The sequence below is a fragment of the Octodon degus genome, unplaced genomic scaffold, assembly GCF_000260255.1.
Source record: "Octodon degus isolate 3935 unplaced genomic scaffold, OctDeg1.0 scaffold00080, whole genome shotgun sequence".
Lineage (NCBI taxonomy): Eukaryota > Metazoa > Chordata > Mammalia > Rodentia > Octodontidae > Octodon > Octodon degus.
Window position 1 is genome coordinate 10,153,502 of NW_004524656.1, and position 22,689 is coordinate 10,176,190.

At 38.4% G+C, this 22,689-nt stretch overlaps 1 protein-coding gene across 7 annotated transcripts in view; it reads left to right on the forward strand.

The window, feature by feature from the left end:
* The window catches only part of Cadm1 (cell adhesion molecule 1), a 359,095-nt gene that overhangs the window by 273,246 nt on the left and 63,160 nt on the right, over positions 1–22,689 (forward strand). For all 7 annotated transcript variants that reach the window (XM_004636490.1, XM_004636484.2, XM_004636485.2 and 4 more), the window contains 4 exons: positions 6,581–6,727; positions 8,245–8,397; positions 14,996–15,133; positions 17,665–17,823. In XM_004636490.1, coding sequence (XP_004636547.1) covers positions 6,581–6,727; positions 8,245–8,397; positions 14,996–15,133; positions 17,665–17,823 — 597 coding nt within the window. The remainder of the gene's footprint in view (positions 1–6,580; positions 6,728–8,244; positions 8,398–14,995; positions 15,134–17,664; positions 17,824–22,689) is intronic.

A 22,689-nucleotide genomic window follows, 5' to 3' on the forward strand; every position in this document is an offset into this window, starting at 1 on the left:
AATAGCCAGAGTTAGAAATAGCTTGCTCACCCAGTCAACAGCTGTGATCTGTGCTTCTTTTCTTTTCTTTTCTTTTCTTTTCTTTCTTTTTTTCTTTTTTGCGGAACCAGAGATTGAACTCAGGCCCTTGCACTTGCCAGGGAAGTGCCTTTCTACTGAACCATCTTCCAGGCCCCTCTTTTTTTTTTTTATTTTTTATTTTTTTGCCTGTGCTTTTGACAGCACCTCATGCCCTGTGATTTGTAGACATTTCTTCTTCCTGGGCCTGGGAGTCTTTATAAAATGAGATGTGATCTCTACATCCCTTTGGGTTCTATTGATCTTTGATTCCAAAAGGGTTCTATAAAAAAAAGGTGGCACAAATGACACATCTGGGTTGACATCATATGTTCTTAAACACTCAGTTACTTGTAATTTGATTTTGCTTATTTTACCCTAAGCCTGTGCTCTCTCTGGTTGGCATTCTCAGTCGTTTGGACCATTAGGGAGACAGTCCTTGGAGCAATCAACATTTCTACTTTACTGTTTGGGATAGCAAAACATGAGTGAGGATCACAAAGGTTAGCAGAAGCTTTGTAAACAGCAGACAGATTGATTGCTTTTGATTTCAAATAAATATTCAGATATTCGCCAAGGTTGAAATATTGTCTCTCTTCAAAATAAAGAATTGTATTTGTGTTGGAAAAAGTCTCACCCTTGACCTTACTCCACAGTTGACAGGCCGCCTCGTTGGAGCGCTGGCTCACTGTCTTCACAAGTATTGGCTGACTAAAAATGTTACTCTAACGTTCAAATGGGACTGAAATCTTTTATCAAAAGCTTTCGTGGCTTGCACTTCAAATAATTTATTTTCAAATTACTTTTACTGTAATTCTTATTAATTCAAATAGGTTTCTGATTTGATATAAAACTCTGTAAATGCAGGAAACAGTTTAATAAATTGAAAGATAGGATTGAGTCCTTTAAAGAAAATGCAGAGAATATGCTGACAATAATTGCTTAGATAGAAATCAAATCTTAATGGCTTTGTTAATGATTTGTAGGGCACACTGTGTTTACGGTGACTTGTGGGAGCACGTGCAGTTAGAAAGACTTTTCCCTCCGGGGTTTAACAGAATCTTAATTTTTTTGATACTTTTCTGAAACATCTTCAGCCCTGTGCCAGCTCTGGGAGACACGAGCAGGAAATGCGATGCCTCTGCTGGTGATGAGGGTTTTCTTTGAGTCAGGGGAGACCCTGTTCTTTGAGGTTGGGCACACCCGGAACAGCGTTGTAAAAGTGAGGTCCTACATTAGTGAGCATGGTGACGGCCAGTGGGGACATGACGGCCAAGAAGGCTTGTGTACAGATAGCTACTTATGTGTTTCCTAAAACACACAAGTATTTTGTGGCTTTTAGTTTCACGCAGCAATATCTAGCAAGTACAAGGCTTTCAGTTCCTAACACAAAATAATAAAAGTTTCATACCTAGATGCCTTCTGAAAAGTAAGGATGAATAACTGATTTTCATTTGCATAAATTTCAAATGTAACTATATTGAGTGAGATTTTTTAAATACTAATTACCTCAGTCATCCGCAGGCTGTATATTTCTTCTTTTAACCATCTGTATTTTGGCTTTGAGTCCTTCTCTTTTAACAGTGACCATGTTATTTCAGTGTTATGGTCAATCTTTTGTACAGTAGGGAGCAGGAGTTAATATGACTTCTGCTATTGAAGGAACAGGTCAGAGCTCTCATTTGCTAGCAGTCTGGGAAACCGTCATCCTGAGTTAAGGGTTGTGGGTACTCTTCCCTGTCAGAAAGGCTTTACAGAGTTGCCATAGCATAGACTGATTTCTGTTTTAACTATGACTTGCCCTTTTATTATGGACTTGACTAGAGAGACTCCCCCAGTGTAAATGAAGTGCTTTATTTATTAGCAGCCAGGCAGCGGGGCAAGAGCTCTCAGCGCTGGCAAATGCCTGCCATGCTCTGGTAATAAAGGCTTTCTCTGGGGGCAGAGTGTGCTGTGCGCTGAAAGAAGGAAGCAGTAGTAAACAAGGTGTTTTACATTCAGGACAGTTTCTCTCTCATCTTGAAGTGTATAATTGTGTTCTGGATAAATTATGGAAATAAAAAAAATCAGAAGTTGCTCACAGGGAAATAGCCCTCTTTAAAAACAAGTAAATTTTCCAAGGCAGTGCCATTAGAACCTTGGCAACCCACGCTGTCGTTGGCTGGTGAGAAGTCCAAGCCGCATGGGCAGGAGGGCCTGGCAGGCTGAGATTCAGGTGCCAGGGTGGCCACTTAGCTAACTCAAAGCACGGGAGGGGAATCTGTAGATTTTCAACTTTAAAGCGGGGCTGTTGCAAACTCCAGAAGTTTGAGGGGGCAAAGCGTGTGGTGCAGCCTAGCACTGGATGAACGTGTGCCCTTCCTCCATCTCCCACTCCTAGTTCTTGCCTTCAGATCTGCCCCATCACTTACTTCCCTGAGGAGGGCATATTGTTGATTGAATGGATCCAATCAATATAATGCTGTCTCAGTGGAGTTTATAACAAAATGAGGTTTTTGGGAAAGAATCCACAAGCTGCAGTAATTGAAGTCTGAATAAATAGATTTATGTGTCAACTGCACCTCCAACCCTCATCAGCTTGCCAATCATCAAAATAAATTTTTACCGTTTCTTAGATGATACGTTTTGTCTTATTGTGATAAGTGTCTTAGCAACTTGTAGTTTGCCACAGGAGACTTGCATGTGAATGAATGGGCCTCTCCAGTACCAGAATATTATTTTTAGAAACTGTGGGGTGAATTTGGAAGTTATACAGAATATATTTCCATAACATAGTAGTTGCTGGTATAAAGTATAATCCAGTTTGATATTGCCTCCTAAATCTTACTTATATATACCAATTAATGGTCAAAATGTCTATACATACCAGACATTGTTCTATCCTTAAAATAAAATATCTTGCCATTAACAACCTTATTTAATGACTATCGTATATTGTACCTATTTGGTTTTTTTTCCCCAGAACCTGTGCTATTTCTGCCTTGTCAGTATACCTGCTAAGTGAGTTTTAGAAAATCAGAAAGGTTTTTTTATGTGAATTCTTTAAGAAACCACCAAAGTTGCCTGCTTCTATCTGCTATACATCAAATTGTGTTTTATAACAACCTAATTGTCATGATACCTGTTTCAAGGGGAAATTTATCAAGTCACAGTGCACCCTTCTGTTTGGAAGAAATATTTGAGGATGTGAGCAGAAATTATTTTTACATAAAGGCTTCAGGCAGTTAAGAGTACTGACATACATACCATATTTTCATCACTGTCATTCACTTACTTTGCCTCAAATAAATAGGTCATTATTATCCCATTGCAGCCATCCTATGGTGCCTCAAACTATGGAGCTCTGCTTAATGTAACTGCCATTCAGCTGACCCGTATAATTTATTGGTGATTTTTACAAAATGACATCCTTGGGCCACCACCATCAGCCAAAGCGCTTTGGTATCTTTCAGCAGAATATTTATTATCACATGATTTTTTTAGCATTAGTATTACCGCCATGTTCACATAGCTAGGAATTGGCCTGATTTGAGTTGCTGGATTTTATGTTCACCTTAATAACTAAATACCAATACTAATAATAATAATACTGTTAATATTACTATGGATTACTTTAGAGCACAGCAAGGGCAAAAAATTACAAATGGAAAAAATTTACCTGAATAATTTTCTTTATAATGATATATTTAAAATGCCTGGCCTTAAAGTACCTAATTAAAAGTAGAATTAGAAACATTTAGACTAGGGCCAGGGAGATAGCTCAGTAGAATAAGCACTTGCCTGGCAAGTGCAAGGCCCTGAGTTCAATCCCTGGTTCCGCCAAAAGAAAAAAAAAAAGAAAGAAATATTTAGACTTTATAAAAATACATTTTATTGCCTTCATTGCTTTAAACAAAAACCGTGGCCAAGTCCTCTTTGCTCGTATCGTCTATATAAATGCTTTATGGCCTTAATATGAACATAGTATGCTCCTCTCAGAATCTACTAGCCTTAGGATTTCGAATGAAGAGCTAAAAATTAAAGCTTATAGTTATTTCCATAGGAACTATCTATTAGAGCATAATTGAATTGCAAGTGGCTTCAAGTCCCAGTAGCTTCAAGATGCAATAGTAGTTAGCATCTGTGAGGTCCTGTTTTACCTCGAAGAGATTATGCCTAGTACCAGGCAGCCTCTTCTCCTGTGTCTTTTGAAAACTGAGGATTATTTGTATTGCTAATAGATGTTCTTTAGATATACAAAGTATACAACCCCTCCCCTTCCAAGAACCAGGTAAGATCCCATTTGCTGGTCCAGTCCCAGGACTTGAGTCAGTGAGAGCACTGGAGTCATGCGGTTTCATTTCTCCTTAATTTTCATAGTAGATGTGTTACCCTGAGACTATAAGGATTTTGTCCTTCCTGTACACAATTTGCTAGGGCCAAAAAACCCACCCCCAGAACCTTATGTGATTGGTGGGAATTCCCTTCTTGTTCTTTCCTCAAATCTGAAAACAAAATACTCCCTCCAGCTGGGTTCTGAATTCTGTATTTGTCACAGTAATCCACTAAGGGGAAAAAAAAAAAAAAAAAAAAGCATCCTTTCCTTTTTTCTGATCACTTTTTCTCTTTGTTGTTATTTTGTCACACTGTTCAGCCTACTAAGCTGCTTCTACTGGATCAAGCTAGGGAAAATGTCCCCTCTGCTCACTACACGCCCTGAGCACTGCTTCTTCACACCCAGGTTAATTCCCTGCATCAGTGCTCAAGGTCAGGTTTCATTTTAGTTTGTTCCTCAAGCACCAAGAATTTTTGTTTATCTGTGGCTCTAATAATCTTTTTTCCCTCTTATCCTTCTAGTTCCCCCTCTTCTAATCCTCTGCCAGGGGCTGGTCTATTTCTAGGTGGATTTGGCTTAAAGCCATCTTAGACACCCTTCTCACACTTTCCCACTGTGTCCTGCCAAGAAGGATCCTTCAGCAGAAATATGATAGCAGGTGGAAATCCTCCATTTATTCTAATTGCGTCTCTATTTATGCTGTCTCAATTTTTTTTCTTAGATTAGTATTTATCTTTGACCTTTGTGTCTCGATGTGACAACTTTTTTTTTAACGGAGTGAATAAACCACCCGGAGTGGATGGATGTGTAGCAGAGCTCCTCTCTTAGAGCAGGGACTGTGATCGTGCATTTTTATATCTGCAGTACTCCCTGCACATCATAATGGCTTAATAACAGCTTGGTTTTGACATCCAGAGAAAGGGTAATGATGACGATATGATGACGGTGACAGTAGCACCAGCTACCATTTATTTGCTTTTCTGAGAAGCTAGATAGTGCTGAGTGCTTTATATCAGTTGTGTGAGATGACTTTTAATTACTGTCCCCATTTTCAGATGGGAAACTCACTCAGGGCCTTTAAATAATTTTCCTGATACCGCACAGCTAACAAGCAGTCCTGCCAACACATACACACAGCTAAAAAGCACTGTCCCCCTTCCTGATTGACCCATATGTCTCTGCTCTTAATACCTGTTTTGTTCTTAGGTATGGGTGAGGTATCCCGTTTTACACAAATTGTGCTTTTTAAAGGCTGGGATAATGTCATTTGCGTCCATATCCCCTGCTGTGCCAGGTGCAGAGTTGAACAGTTGACAATTGTTTCATCTTTTGCTTCTGAATTGAACTCTTCTCCCCTCCTCCTGCCTGTGCTGTGGAGCATCTAGGACATTTGTGAGGTGCCCTGGCTGCTGTCACTAATCTTAGAAGCAACAAACTAGAGCAGATCTAGAGATGAATCTTCTATCAGTGGATCTGAAAAGTCTTGACTTTTTTGACATGTGCTAAAAAAGATTTACTAAACGGCCAGAGGGGGTGATCTACAGTAAGAGGCAGGGTTCAGGGCTGCCTAGGGCCTGAGCGAGGCCTAAGGTGTGAGAGTAGAGATCTCTCACACTCAATGACTACGTGAACTGCCTATACATTGAGAACATTGGGCCAGGGAGATGGCTCGTCTTGACATCTTCTAACAAGACAAGATTATTTATCGAACTTCCTACCTACTTCTGCTAAGTGGACTCTTGAGTTTTCTGTGAGGTGACCAAATAGCTTAGCTCAAGGGCATGTTGGCTATGGTTGACCATATATGCATCTTCATCCCCAGCTGGGAAAGTTCAGCTCCTCACAAAAGCCAATTCTCTGACCCTTCCAATACCTCTGGAGCTTACTACCCAGCATGCAAAATACTAGAGGCTAGGACTTTGACATTGCAACCTTTTTTTTTTTAATGATAAATCCAGTGTTTTATTTTGTATCACAGAGGACCACATCAATTCCAGGCTTAGCTGTATTTAGCTGTAGCTCAGTCTTAGCTTACGAGACTCACTTTATGAACTTGAGAGGAAGCTATCAGAACCATGCCAAACGTTGCTACTTGTGTTCATTCTGATACACTCCTCACTGCCTAGTTTTCATTTTAATTGACCCCATGAACCATATTTCAGTTGATGAAATTTTTTTTCTGATCTTTTTTTCCTCCTTTTTTTAAAGGTAATGGGCAGAATTTGTTTACGAAAGATGTGACAGTGATCGAAGGTGAAGTTGCAACCATCAGCTGCCAAGTCAATAAGAGCGACGACTCCGTGATTCAACTCCTGAATCCCAACAGGCAGACCATTTATTTTAGGGACTTCAGGCGTAAGTTTTCATCCCTATCACGTTAGACAGCAACTTTTTCTCACATGTTGTCTTGCTAAAGAGATTGCTAAGTCCACTTTTTAAAAATTTAATGTTAGCTGCTCAAAGTTTAGTCAATTCTTTAAAGGGAAGAAGAGACAAGCAATCATAATCTTTCTACTTAATAGAAACCTTGAATGGTCCTTTTTAAAAGTAAGGCAGTCTTACTTTGCAATAGGAATTGATTGTAGTAATTCAAGGTGAATTGCAATTGAGTCCCAAATACTTAGCTGACACAGACAGCTCAAATAGGGTGAGGCAAGGAAAATATAGCATTCCGAAAGGTAATCTGTTTGGTTTGAAGATTGAAGTTTCCAGGGCAGTCTGTGCCTAAACGGCAAAACCAAATCTCTCACCACGGCCTCTGGTATACGGAGGCATTTGTATGCTGAAATCTTTCCAAATGTATTGTCACAGAAGCCCATTAGGGAAGCTAAGCTGTGCGTAGTAGAAATGGTTTGATTGGGTATCATGGCTTGACAAGAACAAGAAGCAAGTCTTTAGGAAAAAATGTTATAGGAGAATATCGGTACCTTATCCAAAGCAATGTCCAGCATGTCCCTTTCTGTGGACTTGTCACCTTTCCTCCCCAAAAGCCACGGGCATTGTACGCTATGGAAAGAGTTGATAAACCTAAAGAACATGGGTAAGGAAGAGGAAGGATTAAAGAGGGGAGCCAGCTTCCTCTTCTTAAACTGAATTTTTGTCATTATAGGCTAAGGAGCCTATGCCAAAAGTAATAGACTTCAAGAGAGAACATTTGATATAAGTAAGAAGTCCACATGCGCTGCTTTTGTCACCATCCTGATTGCCTTCTCGATATCTAGTTCCATGCTATGAAGCTGTGTCTAGCTAGAGCACTGTAGAACCAGCTTAAGGTCTTCCTGGCCTTAGACCGTCTGTGTTTGTAGCTCCACATCAAAGGACATCGCATAAATGAAGACGCTTTCCAGTTAATAGGACTACTTTGTTATATAACATTTTAAATGGTTTTTATTTTGCTTTGGAACTATGATTTATGATTTTAAAATTCTTTTTCATAATTTGGAATCACTGTTTTTTTGTTTGTTTTTGTTTTTAAGCCTTGGATTTTTAAAAATACTTGAAAAGCTTATAGGCCCCAGTTCCTGAGCTCCTAGTGCCCAGAGCTTAGAAGGGTAGAATTCTGTGTCAGGTGATTCAGGATATGCCCTTTCCTTCCATTTTCCTAGATAGGAAACATGAAACAATTTATGAATAAGCAGTGAAAAAGACAATGGCTAGAATTTTGCTGTGGTGTGTGTGTGTGTGTGTGTGTGTGTGTGTGTGTGTGTATGCATGCATGCTTACACCTGCACCACCCATATGTGTGAATTCCTTTGGGTAGGGCTGTTTCTTTGCATCCACTTCTTACAGAAGCTCAATGTTCTTTTCATCTAGTTCAGAAAAATAGATGGTTGTCTTGCTCACAATCACTAACACTTTGTTTTGTTCCACAGCTTTGAAAGACAGCAGGTTTCAGTTGCTGAATTTTTCTAGCAGTGAACTCAAAGTGTCGTTGACAAACGTCTCAATTTCTGATGAAGGGCGATACTTCTGCCAGCTCTACACCGACCCCCCACAGGAGAGTTACACGACCATCACCGTCCTGGGTAAGAAACATGCGCAGCAATTATCCTGGCAGTGGAGTGGGGGTGGCCTGTACGACCAAAGACTTCAGCTGCAAGGAAGAGGTTAACAATGAATTTCACTGTTCCAACTTGTTTTAGGGCGAATCACTGCCCATCTTGCTGAATTTTAAAAATAGCCTATTTTACCAAACGCTCTAAGGAATGGCAATCAGCAGTCTTTATAGATTCCACCTGCTCTTGGGTTTCAAACCGCAAACTTCAGAAGCAAAGATCAAGAGAATTTAGAGCCCTCAAATGAATCACTCACCACATGAAATGTCATTGCTTCTACCAGGATTTTTTTTTCCTTCTGTGCAGAAGCAGGGAAGATAGGCTCCACATCTGTACCCCAGGGCAGAGCTCTGTTAAGGAATCTGTGTCATGAGTTTCTCTTCTGAGTTGCATCCTCATTCTAGTGTTGCTGATTCTCTTTTCTTTGGCCTCACTTATTGCCTTGTTTATTGCTCATAATCTAGATTACCCCACAAATACATACTTTACTGCAGAGCACAACCATTGGACATGAAAGAGTTAAGAGCTCCTTAACTGATAATAAGCAAAGAGTCATTGGCAGGCTGTTAGGTGCACTCCACTGTTTTCCTTTATGCTCGCCAGATTGTGATTTTCAGCAAAATCTCAGCAACCAGGTTTCTGTGTTTATATTTTGATAGTCAGCAGATAGTTCTGTGCTGAAGGTGGTCTGAATTAGTCACCTTTTAGACAAATATACTCCAGAGCATAACACAGCTGATCTGGACTTCTGAAAATGAATTTTCAAGGACATATACTACAATGTGAGGCCAGATCTCTGATTTACACCTTCAGGAAGATGATGAATCAAAGTCTATTTGAGGTGGCAGACTGCAGCTTTTTGGTGTAATGATACTAAGATTAAAGAGGAAAGATAAATATGAAGGGCATTTTTGCTTAGTGTGTGCACATACATGTATTTATGGATGTACATATTGAACTGCTGGCTCATTACTGTATTTAAACACAGCTGTAAATGGGAAAATATATATTTTTTTTTCATTAAGCTAAAACATGTACCCAAAGCCTACATATATGCTTTTGGTAAGAGGAATACTGATTGTAGAAAGCCACGTTTAAAGTCTTTCCACACAGTTCCTAATGTGGTCTATCTTCAATGGTAGATGACTTTCAGGTATACGTGTATGTCAGTATTGTGTCTGCAGTTCATGTTAGACCTATAGATATAGGAAGTTTGGAAGATTTTGCTGGAATAGTTACCTTGGTGTTTTACAGGTATACCAGAACTCACAAGCATGCATTTAAAGTTTTCTGCCTGCGTGCTTATGTGAAAACAGTTTGCTTATTATAGCAAGCCTTCAGGTGCTTAGACTTTAAATTGAACATCTGCTCCTTGACCCATTGTCATTAGTGGCATTTCCACAAAAGTGACAGCAATAAAAAGGAATGTGTGTCTGGTATTCTGAGTTTTCAGAATATTTTACTGCTGGTATCTTTATTGATATCTTACTTTCACAGAACAAGTATGGCAATAACACAGGTTAGTCACTCTGCCCCGGTTACAAAGCACTCAATAAGAATCAGGAATCTAGGTTGGTGGCAGTGCTGCACACCCATGATCCTCATTACTTAGAGGGCTGAGGCAGGAGGATCACAAGTTCAAGGCCAGCCTGGGCAACTTGAAAAAAAGCTACCTCAAAATAAGTTTTTTTAAAGACTGAGGCTGTAGCTCAGTGCTCCCTGATCCTCTGTGTCACACCGACCCCAGTCACCAGTGTGAGAATTCAAAAGAGACCTTCCTGTTCTCACAACCTACATATCTTCTCATCTATGTTGTTTTTGGTAAATCCTGAATGCTGCTGCTACAACATTTCCTGTTATTTCTGCAGGTGCACACCTTTTGTTTTTAGGTGTCTGTCTGGCCATTGGCAAAAAGTTACTGCCTGTCAGCTTCCAGTGTCTGGTATATTTCTTTTTAGAGCCACTGACTGCACTGGACTGGTTTGACTATGAGTACACCCTGTGCTTCAGAGCCAACCTACCAGCACTAGGTTTTTGCAAGGCCTGATGCCTGAATCCTTTTGGAGGTCTCATTATTCCAGAAGTAATAGCTTCCTGCTTGTATTTTATAGGAACATTAACTTAAATATACTTGAAAGTAATGCTAGTAGATGTTCTTTCTGCAGATATTATGCATTCATTTAATATTCTTTCCATTGTATTTACACTAGGAAGCTCTGACAGAGTAAAATTGTTGTCATCAGTTTGAGTCTTTCGTATTCCAAAATCTGACGATTTTCACTGAAACACATATATTCAAACCTCCTCCTAAGGCTTAGAATTTTCAGATATTATAATGAATGAAGAAGACTATATTTGCATCTTTGTTGCCATCTACATTTCTCTGAAAAAGATTCCATATGTACTTACACAGCTGTCAAACTTCTTGATAGGTTTAAGATGTTCATTTTAGTGCCTATGTCTATTAGTTATTTGATACATTTGGCAAAATTTGCAGCATAATTGTAAGATGTACAAAGATGGATATTAATATTATCTGTTCCATTCTGCAATTACTACTGTGCTTAGATCTTATCTGCATAAAAACTGAAAACTCTGCTATATTTTGCATATATTTGGGTAGCTTTTAGGTTATTCATTCCTTCCACTTGTAATGAGTTTATTTCTTTCTCTAGTACCTAGTGTAGGACTCTTTATCCTGCTATTCAGGACAGGAGATGAATGGGAGAGAGAAACACTGCTCTTAAGATCCCTGTAGCTACTGATGACAGTAGCTAATGTTATTATCATCCTGTGTTTGTAAGATTAGTGTTCGCTCTTAAAATTCCAGAAACAAGAGAACCTAATTATTTTAAAGGGTCTTAGAGTGAGATTTCATGTACTGATCAGCTTTAAGACTCCTCTTTTGTTGTAATTAATATGAGTCATCTTGATATTGCTGATTTTTTTTAAATGTTGTAGGCGTAATGTTTATAATTAGCACTCTTATAGATTTGAGGTTAGCTAAGAAGAACCTTGACATTTTATTGCTCTTTTCTAGTATTTTTCTCTGTGATTTTCATTCAAGTTTTCATCTATATGCACCTTCTTAGATCTTTATCTTGGGTTATTTTCATTATTGGCTGCAGGCAGTTTTTACTAAATGTGTCTGTTTAGTGGACCGTGTATAAATGTATTCTCCGGTTAGCAGTAGTTTTAATTCATTTTTCTTATAAATGGATTTTTATACATTACTAACCTCTTTTGTATTGGAGTAGACGTTATGAAGTTAGAAGGAAAATAGGATAGGATTAATGCACCAAAATTTTTTTCTTGCCCAACCTTCTTTTTTTCAGAAAGACAGATTTAAATCATCTCATTTATGTTTTCCAAAGCTTACTTGCTCTTAAAAAAAAATCAGAGAGAAGTCAACTTTATAGTATCAGAAAAACCATCATAAGTCACATTATCAGATTTTATTTTATATTTGAAAACCAAACAAGTCCCACTGTACTTGCCTATTTCTCCTTCTAATCTTAGGAAAGATTAGAAATACTGGTCACACTCTTGAGAAAACATTGTGGACTTGAGAAAAAAAAAATCATTCAGCTATGTCTCAAAATGATGAGCTCAACAATAAACAACTCTTTTATTTTTCTGTACTGGGCATATTTCCCAACACTTTTGAAGTTTTCTACACTTTTACCTTGGCTATAAAGTTAAAATTAATGTTAGCTCTTCAGGCGAGTAACCCTAGGATTTAGCATTGGTACAGGAATTTTACTGTTGCTCACAGAACTTGAGGCTACATCTGTAGCAGAGTAGGAATTAACAAGGCTAATAGCAAATAAGAAACCTTGGTAAGGACCCCAGTCAAGCTGTTGGTCCCCTTAAAATATGAAAGTGTTATTAGGGGTTTTTCCTCTGTGCTTATTTATATCTGGCCCTTTTCCTTTCCTTCCTTTGAGCCTGAAGACATTATTTGTCATGTAGAAAGAACACGCTATCTTTACAACTGAAAATGTGTAGAGTTTCCACGAAAAGAATCCATTGGAGATGAACAGGTAGCGGAGGTTCAGAGAAGCCCAGGGTGAAGAGTATAAGAATTCTTCAGGCTCAGCATGAATGATCAAAGAATGGTACCAAGGGACACAAAACCAGCTGTCCAACAGACTACACTTGAGGCTAAGTCCCGCTGATTTCAAGGCCTTGTAAAGCAGTTGTTTAACAACCTGTGGGTATGCCCTCATTTCAAGGAGTTTCCCAGGTTTCCACAGAGTGACCCTGGAGGTGTCGGTCATGGAGTAATAAAGTCGTGTCTAATTATTCTATTCTGTAAGGATTTCTAAGACTACCAGTAAGTTTGAGCATTCATCTTCTGTTATATCCTCATAGTGCCACTTTCCTCAACTGCATATCCCATCAATTATGTTACTGACCTTACAATTCTCATTGAGAACTATTCTGTATGTTAATACCAAAAATTATTGTCATCATTCAATTTTTGGTTTTGCCTATACCCTGAGAAGACTCACTGTCCTCTGGTTTTCATCCTCCATTTATTCGAATGAACATTCTTATATCACTTGTGTCCTCCTTAATTGTTTTATTTGTGGAGACAGGATCTCACTATTTAGCCCAGGCTGGTCTTGAACTCCCAGTGATCCTCCTGCCTCAGGCTTTCAAATGCTTGGATCACAGCTGTGCACCACCACGCCCAGCTAGTTGTTACCTTTTTAAAAATCTCCTGTTACACTATCCCTATTGCTTACCAACATCTTATTTTCTTTAGGCTTCAACAGTCTTTTCTCTGACAGTTGACCTAACATGAGCAGTTTTTTCAGTATCCTTATTATACTGTATTCAAAGTGCAGTAATGTTTGCTAATCCTAAACATTTATTCTCTGTATATTCCCTATCCAATGTCTAGCTCTGTGGATGCAAGTCTCTAACCTGCCTGTCACATGGCATGGATAAATTCTATAAGGTGATAGGCAGCTGAAGGCATTCCTTTTCTGTGCTACTGTCTCGCTGTGTAACCTAAAATGCCAGCAGATACATGGCTCCATTGGCTATTAAATTATATTTTTGCATATTTTTTTAAATGTAAACAGGTAGTTCTTAACTATTCATTTGGGCCTTTCCACATTAGCAGTATCAGTTGAGCAAATACGTTATTTTCTTGTACACAGGGAACAAAGCGGGATGCTTTTGCTTCAGGAGGCATATATTTTACTACAATACACTATCTTGCTGAGAAATGTATGCATCGAATAATTTTGTTTTTCCTCTTTCATCATTCTCACTTAAGAATTTTCAATTGTTTCAATTCAGTATGAAAGTCTTCCTGTGGACAGAGTTTTCACACTGGACTAGAACAGTTGGAAATCCCAAGTATGTGGTTTAATCCCATAATTTATTGAAGGAGTATCACAGATTTATTATTCAACTTGATCATCAGGATGGCATGTTGATACATATTTAATTTCTTGTTTCTCTTCTGAGTTGAGAAGCTTATTAATCATAAGTCTCGGAACTGTCTTTGCTTATTCATGGTGGTCAGGTCACATTCTTAGATTCATACCACTGAATTCAGTATTCTTACTGATTTTTATTTCAAAAGGCTCAGTCCTGATGTAGGGTTGCACCTTATGTAAAGTTACTCTGTGAGCCAGTTTCATTAGAAAAGCAAAACAACTTTTGTTGTTTTTTTTTATTATCATCACCAATATCATGCCTTGATATTATTAGCACAAATCTTTTATTTTGACTATTTTATTATATATACATAAAACATGTATATGTATGCTTAAATTGTATATATATGTTTAATACAATACATATGTATGTATGTTTAATATTATAGAAAGATAGTGTTCATTATGATATATAAATCTGCTTTGATTTCTAAAATCTGGAGCATTGAAATTTAGAATGTGGAAAATTGTTGCAAACTAATTGGCATCCTCTATTATTGCAATTCTGTATCCAAAGGATTTTATTAATATGCCATCTATTGAGGGACATGATTACATTCTGGGTTTCTCTGAATCAGTCTAATTAAATAGAACTGGTTCTGGGGCACAATTTTTCTGTGTATGTTTATGGTGAGCAATTCTTTTAAGGGACTCCAGGTTTTTGATCCTTGTTGGTAGACTTTGAAATCTTTCATAATAAGATTGAAATTCAAGGTTGAGCTCAAGGAAAATGATTGCCCTTGGGACCTTTCAGATAAGGACAACGATTTTAGTAGTGTATACTCTTATATCCATTTTTGAATCAATTTTCCAAGAATTGATAGATGAGTGCTTTCTTATTATAACATGGTCAGATTAATTTAGGAGAAGACTGGTCATTTTATAAAATAAATTTAGGAGAGGATTTTCAAATCTGATTGTGCATAACACACTTTACTTAATGATGCCTTTGCTTTTCTTTTTCCTCCTCCTGTAACAGTATGTTTTAAATTCCCATCAGGAAGTCCATTATTTGTCTCTTTTTTTGATAGCAGTAGTACTAGTTTCCAGTAAATAGAAGACTGTCCAGAAATGGTCTATGTGTTCATAAAGCCCATATGTTTAATTTGTAGTCCCACCACGTAACCTGATGATCGATATCCAGAAAGACACTGCAGTGGAAGGGGAGGAGATTGAAGTCAACTGCACTGCCATGGCCAGCAAACCGGCCACAACTATCAGATGGTTCAAAGGGAACAAAGAACTCAAAGGTAAGACACAGACTTCCCTGTACTGAAGTAGTGGTTGACACTTGATTCAGCAAACAGGTTTTTGTGGAATTTACAGACAAATGCAAAACATGCCCTTGAAACAAAAAGATTAATTTAGATATCAATGTATAATCAATTATTAAAGACAGCTGAGCCACGCGTGGCAACCTTTTCTTTTAAATCATGTTCTCAGTCTGTGGATTGAGGATTCATGATGATATCCACTGTGCTACTCAGATGTCAAGAAAGAACTAGCCCTAGGGCCGGCCAGATAACTCAGCAGACTAAAGCACCTGCTTAGGCAGACCCAGGGACCGGAATTGGACACCCATCCCCCATCCTCCCATCCCCATGAGCTGTGCTGGCCCACCCTCCAGGCACACTGAGACAGTGACTGAGACTGGGCATGGTGGTGCTCGCATCTGTAATCCTAGCATTCAGGAGGCTGAAAACAGAAGGATTACTATGAGTCCAATCTGTGTAGTGAGACCCTATAGGCCCTTTACTAAATACATTTAAAAAAAGAAAAAAGAAATAAGAACTAACCCTATAGGCTGGAACTTTTATGCCAGGAAGAAATACTGAAGGGTGGGAGGGGAAGTGGGGAGGAGTTTATCACCTCAGGTTAGGCTGTGTCTGTATCTCAATTCTTACTGCTTTTATCCTATCTCATGTGGTGACTCAGAGTAGGTCAAAACCCCAAATTTGTAAGGTATGTATTTTTTACAATTCTGAGTCCTTCTGTCACTAATTACATGGTGAGCTGTGCTGATTATAGAGAATATACATTATATATATTTATATATAGAATTGTAATATACTATATGTTGTATATATAGAATATATATTATATTTTACATGTACTATATATACAAAATACAGTATATTACATACTTCTCTGTATAAAGGTATATATGTGTATATGTACTTTTATGCAAAAGAGGTTACACTAAGTGCAGAAAGAGTTTGGTCTTAATTGAGCTTACAAAGAGTTACTTTTCTGTGCAACCCAGTATATTGTTCAGTTGCCCGGTTCACCAGCCTGTTTTGCGCACACTCTGACTGTGCAATGACAGTGCAGTGTGGCATGCTTCAGGTGGTCCTCCCCAGCACTGAGTCTTCCTGAGTTTGAGTCCTGTATTTCCAAGGTTCTGCCACCTCAGCTGTTGCAGTGGGGGAGGATGTAGTCTAGTGATCGGGAGCCTTTTATTGCTTCCGGTGGTACAAACAGCCCTCGGCAACATGTGTGCCATAGGTCTGCCACTACTGCTGTAGCCTGTGCCATTTCTCCTCTCTCATCCTCAGCCCCTTTCTCTGTGACAGCTCTCAGAATCTTTTCTTTCAGGGCTACCACACAAGTTGTGCCCTAGGCACAGGATTCTGGGGCTGACAAAAACTAGTTGGTGGTCTCACTTTCCTCTAAAATGGAATAATAATACACACTGTATGGGATCCTTATAAAGATAAATAAGAAAATACTTGTAAAACATTTAGTTAGCACCAGACCAAATGAGTTCTGTATCTGTGTGTGCTTGTTAAATAAACAGTATAAGGAAAAAAAGAATAAGACCTTTTAGAATGGTGATACAGAAATCTATATGTGGAAATGGAGAAATCTATATATAACAGCTTCAATTTCCAAAAGCTTATTCTGTCTTGATCTTCTGTTGCCTAGGTATAGTTTGGGAAAGAAGGAGTTTCCCATTTCCCCCCTGCTTTTCTGTCCAAGTGAATTGAGCCATTAAATGTGTGCTGATAAATACAAAACATTAAAAGAAAGTTAATGGTGTGCCATGTTCCTGGGAGTGCTGGGTTCGGGAAGGAACTGCTTTGGCTATTCATTCCATCCGGAAGCCTCCTCCCCCTCTTCTGGGTGTTCTTGGATGTGTTTCCCATCTGGCCCGAAGCCCTCTGTCTCCCTTTGCTCTAGCCCACTGCCACTGCATCTCTGTGGTCTTCCAGAAGTCTCCGAGTTTAAACATTTCAATTACAATTTCAATTATGTAAATCCATTTAGTTACTTTTCCTCTTAATTGTTGATGATGGGGGTAGGCAAAAAGGGTTGTTTATATCTCTACTGCTGATTGAATTACTTAGGGGATTTGGATGATGTCCTGGAATTTTTAAACAGCACGACAACCTCATAGATATTTCAAGTTCAGATGTCTGTAGGATTGAAAAGCACTTTTCTACTCCTCCTAAATACCTTGAGCTGCCAGATGTCAAAATGGTTGAACTTATAGCTGACTTGCAGGAGATTTTAAAGTAATAAAAACATATGTAATATATTTGAGTAAAAATAGTGCATTTTGGGTTGAAAGAGATCTTAAATACAATTCTTAAAGGCTGAGAAGTTGGAAATTAAAGACTAATTATTTTGTCATGTATCTATCCACAGAGTTCTTTAAGAGATTTCCATAGTATTTATTAAAATAGCAACACTGGGTTTTGGAGAGAGGAATGGGGATCTAAAAACAGATTAATGGAAAATCACCCAGCTCTGGTTGTCTGATATGTTATCTATCTGACAGGCAAATCGGAGGTGGAAGAGTGGTCGGACATGTACACGGTGACCAGCCAGCTGATGCTGAAGGTGCACAAGGAGGACGATGGGGTCCCCGTGATCTGTCAGGTGGAGCACCCTGCAGTCACAGGAAACTTGCAAACCCAGCGGTATCTAGAAGTACAGTGTGAGTACATGGGCATCTTATTCTGAGGGCAAAGCATGGCAGTTGCTTAGAGCCTCTTTATTTATGTAGCACTGATAGAAGTTTTTCCTGTTGTCTAGGTAGAAAAATAATTAAAGGATTGTCTTAAGGAAATGCTGCCATATTAGAAAGTGCCAATGTGAGTGTGAGAATACTACATTTAACTCATATGTAGAACAAAAATGACTCCAATCTGCTTTAACATATGACTCAAATTTAATTTCTTTGAATATGTAGACCGTTGTCATTTCTATGCCAACTTCAAATTCTAGGGTAATTTCCTCCTCTTTTAACCCCATCATGAGCATTAGATTTTTTTGGAAGGTATTTTATTCCTTTTCCACATTAGCATTTTGTTTTAAATTGCATGTCCACCTCTATTTTATCTTAAATTATAGCAATGAATTGAAAATCAGATTCTTGGGATCAGTGCCGTGTGTCAGTGGCTTCATCATTGAAGTTGTACTGTTTCCTTAAAGTGTGCTATAGACTAAAGCTGTTCTCATATTTTCCTTTAGACCCTTCTGCTTAAAAAAATAAAATCTAGATTCTACATAAAAACCATTCTCTTGCCTACGTTATGACCAGGTAGCCAGCTTCTCAGTTTTTGTCAAAGGCTTCTATAGCTTGCTTTCTGAAAATCTCCAGGTGACATTTAAATATGTGCAGTGAAAATATTCTAATATTCTAAATATTCTAAAAGTTTGACTTCATTGGGGATCTTATGAAGAAAAAAGCATTCCCCTCTGTGAATTCTTGCATTAGTGTCTAGAGCCACTGTAATAAATCATGTTACCAAGAACTTGGTGTCTTTAAAACAAAGAAATTCATTCACTCACAATTCTGGAGGACAGAAGACCAAAATCAAGTTGTTAGTTGCACCGTATTCTCTCCAAAGGCTCTAGGAGAGAATCATTTGTTGCCTTTTCCAACTTCTAAGGACTCCCAAGAGCTCCTGGGCATTGGCTTCATGAATTCATTCTCCATCTGGATATGTGGCTTCTCTGTGTTGCATGTCATGACAATTGTAGCTAGCTGTAGATCCCACTTAGATAGACCACAATAATCTCTTGAGATCCTAGAGTTAAATGTATCTACAGAGACTCTGTTTCCACATTAGGCCACATTCACAAGCTCCAGGGATTATAACCTGGGCAGACCTTTGGGAGGCCACCAGTCACATCTTTTCTCATGTATTTTTCCTGAACAAAATAAGGAGACAAAGAAAGGTGTAAAAAGTTGCTTGTAAGAGACATCATATTCCAACCTTTTCCTACTCTGTGAGTGTGGCTCAGTTTAACATTACATAATGCAGGTTTTTCTTGTTAATTCATTTTATCTACTTCATTATATAGTTTCATTATGAGCATCATGCATATAATTTTCATATCACTAAAACTATTGTATAATGTCCCTATAATGGGAAAACAGAAATGATTAGATATTATCTAAATTGGCAGATAGTAGATTTCTTGTGACTTTGTTAATATGTAATTCATTTAAGCAAACTTAATATCCATTAACTTTCCTTGTAGGGGCCCATTAGCTTTAATAATACATTAGCTCCTTTGTGGGTCCTGAGTAGATATTTGCCCACTTTCCACCCCTAAACTCTTTAAGTAGTTTCCCAGAGTATCTTTTAAATATAGTTCCACCCACTACGAAATTATACTGCCAAATGCATAGTATTTCAAGTGGCACACCTCCTGTCCCTTGAAAAACTAGATCATGATCCTTAAAGCCTTGCCTTCCATATTCTGTGTATTCAAGTGAAATTTGTCCTTTCAAGAAAAGCAATAAGGCACTATATCCAAGTCCATTGTACTTCAAATCTAACAAGTACTGCTGGCTCCTGCCTGCAGGAAAGTGACTTTCATTCAACACCTTCCAAAGATGATGAACACTTAGTGATAATTCCCACTCTAACATGGCTTTTGTTCTTTTGTTTTTGTTTTTTTTCTTTTGAAGGAGGACAACACTCTATTCTTTTATCTAACATGTTATCTCACAATTTATCCTCAATATTCTATTTTTTTAGTATATTGCAGGGAAAGTTATTTTCCTAAAGGAAGGTTAAGAATGATAATGCCTTGGGCCTGGGGAGATAGTTCCATGGTCTGAGCACCTGCCTGGCAAGCACAAGGATCGAGGTTTGATCCCCAGTACTACACGCCATGCTAGCCTCTGAACCTCAGGCACGCCTTGTCTAACTGGACTTGGTGGCACATGCCTGTAGTCCCAGCACTGGGGAGGCTGAGACAAGAGGATCACTACGAATCCAAGCTATATTAAATAAATAAATAAAAGGTTTTTAAAAATATATTTAAAAAGAATAATAATGCCTTATACTAATATGAATGAGAATGTCAAATCCAATTTAAAGTCCAAAATAAGCTTGTCGATATTGAAGAAAGTCACCTGATACTTGACTGATGTCCATTTCTAGAACACTATTAAGAATGTCACAGAATCAACAAGGAATTCCTCACATTACTTCTCCACACAGGAATGGAACTGTCTGTATCATTTCCTCCCAGCTTTGTTTTCCCCAAGCTCCAGGAGCTGAGCACTAACAGAAGCATCCTACCCCTGGGGCCAACACCACTGGTCAGCCAGCCCGACCCTGGTTCCACGCATCTCCCAGTCGTATGGGGCTCACATCCCTCATAGCAGCTGTTTCTGTGAAGCCAGGCAGCCTAGGTCCTGATGGCCATGAGGAGAGAAGATATTTCTGAATACATGCAAGTCTTAGGACAATTTGTTCAGCACCCAGTCTGCATGAACATTTAATTATGGTGGCTACCCTGTGAAGAGTATACCTATCAGTATACTGTCAGTATACCTGTATTTTAAATGGAACCAAACCCTTAAGGCTGATTAGTCTCACTTTTTTTGGGATCACTAATCCCCTTAAAATTCCTCAGTAGCTGTAGACCTACAAAACATGAATAAAATCGCATATTCACCACATTTAGGTTACAGTCTAAGGAGTCTATTGAGGGACACTTTATAAGACCTATTTTTCTTTCAATCACTTTATTGCCTTAACCTAAGTAAAACCTATGTAGTAACATCTGTAAAACTCTGTGTGTTTGTGTGTATTTGTTTTTCAAATGTATAACTATTTTCTTAAATATCTTTTTCTTTACCACTTAAAAATATTTCTTATCCTTTCAGTGATAATGTTTATCGCCAGGAAATATTAAGCCCCTCAGATTCACTTCTGAGTAGATAAGACTACCTTGAGGCAAATCTAACCAGATTTCACTGCTATTATGTATGTTCCATTGCTATAGTCCTGGTTCGTTGTGGGCAGGAAAGGCTTGTGGCAATGTCTATCTGCACCCTCCAGAATGAATATTAACAATGAACAAGTTTAAATAATAACAGGTGATATATTTGAATTCTGTATAAATTGTATTCTTTTTTTTTAAATGTTAAAGAGAAGTGAAATAGTGACAACCTGAACTGTATGCCAGTGACTGAAAAAAAAAAAAAACAAGGCAGGCCAAAGGGAAGGAAGAGGGTTTTCCCCTTAAGGTGGAGGCTCTCCACAGAGCATAGAAGACTTGAGCTGCAACTCAGAATTGCTTTTGTCTTGTGGATTCAAGTCCTAATTAATTGAACCAGAATTTTGCAGTGTTTGTTTGTTAGTAGTCTTATTTGTGGTACCAGGAGAAATTGTTGTGCCCAATTATGTGAAAAATCAGCCAGATGTGTATGCTGTCATACTTCTAATAATCCTTAAGTTTTTGGTGAGTACAGATATTAATTGTGTAGTATGCATTGAAGTGATTAACATCAATGTAATTTATCATCTGGAGATTTCTAAACATAAGTAAATGAGTTGTTTTGTTCAGCAAGGTGTTGACCCCTTCAGAATCAGTGAATTAAACCCCCCTTCTTTTATTATAAATATGAAAGGCACCACAATCAGCCAAGTGTTCAGTTATTTGATTTTCTGGGGCATTAGCCGCTCTTGTTTGTGACATTTCCCTGTTGGGTGCTCGTTTGCAAGCTCATTAATAAGGTTTCCTCATAGGAACGTTGCTGGGAATGGAGAACATACAGTAGGGCTCTTAGTTTCCTAGGTTTCATTGTGAGACCCAGCAAGGGTACCGCAGCAGCACACGGCCAAATGTTTAAAACAGAAAATAATTATATTCTCAAACTGGAATTCAAAGCTGTTTTCCTATGTGTTATGCAGAGAACAGTTTTGCTTTCGAATGTTCTGAGCTATATGACCCTAAAATCTCTCTGTGTTTTTTTTTTTTCTTGCAAATATCTATATAGGTGGTATTGCCCAAATTTACAGCATGGTTGACTATAGCAGCGCGTGATACGATTGTAGCACGGTTAGTGGAGCTTCCGATCTGAGGGAATGCACTCTTGTCAAATAAAAGCCTGTTTAAATGAGAGCAGTTCACTGTCTGTGCATTAAAAGAAAACTGTCTAAATAGCATCAAGGTGGCAACCCAGAGCGACATAAGCTGGGGATTCAAACAGAAGCTGTGACCCTCAGTGTGGAATTCAGATTGCTGTGCAGAAGGGAGGAAAGCTTACCCTGGACAGAGGTGAATAGGAAGCTCGAGAATTACTGCTGCATGTCTTTGATTACACCCATCACAGTCTTGCTGTTTAAAATGTTTCGCAAAAATCCTCATTTTATCAGGGCTTTGTGTGTGAATATTTGTCAAAGAAAAAAAATTAAGAGATGAGTTTTGAAAGAGAGAAGGAAAACAAAGCCTATAGAAATGGGTATTTGAATGCCTTCTGGGCTCTGATTATCATCTGCCAGTTAATCATGTACATAGGCATCATTTTCAGAATGAGCTTTATTGACTGTAG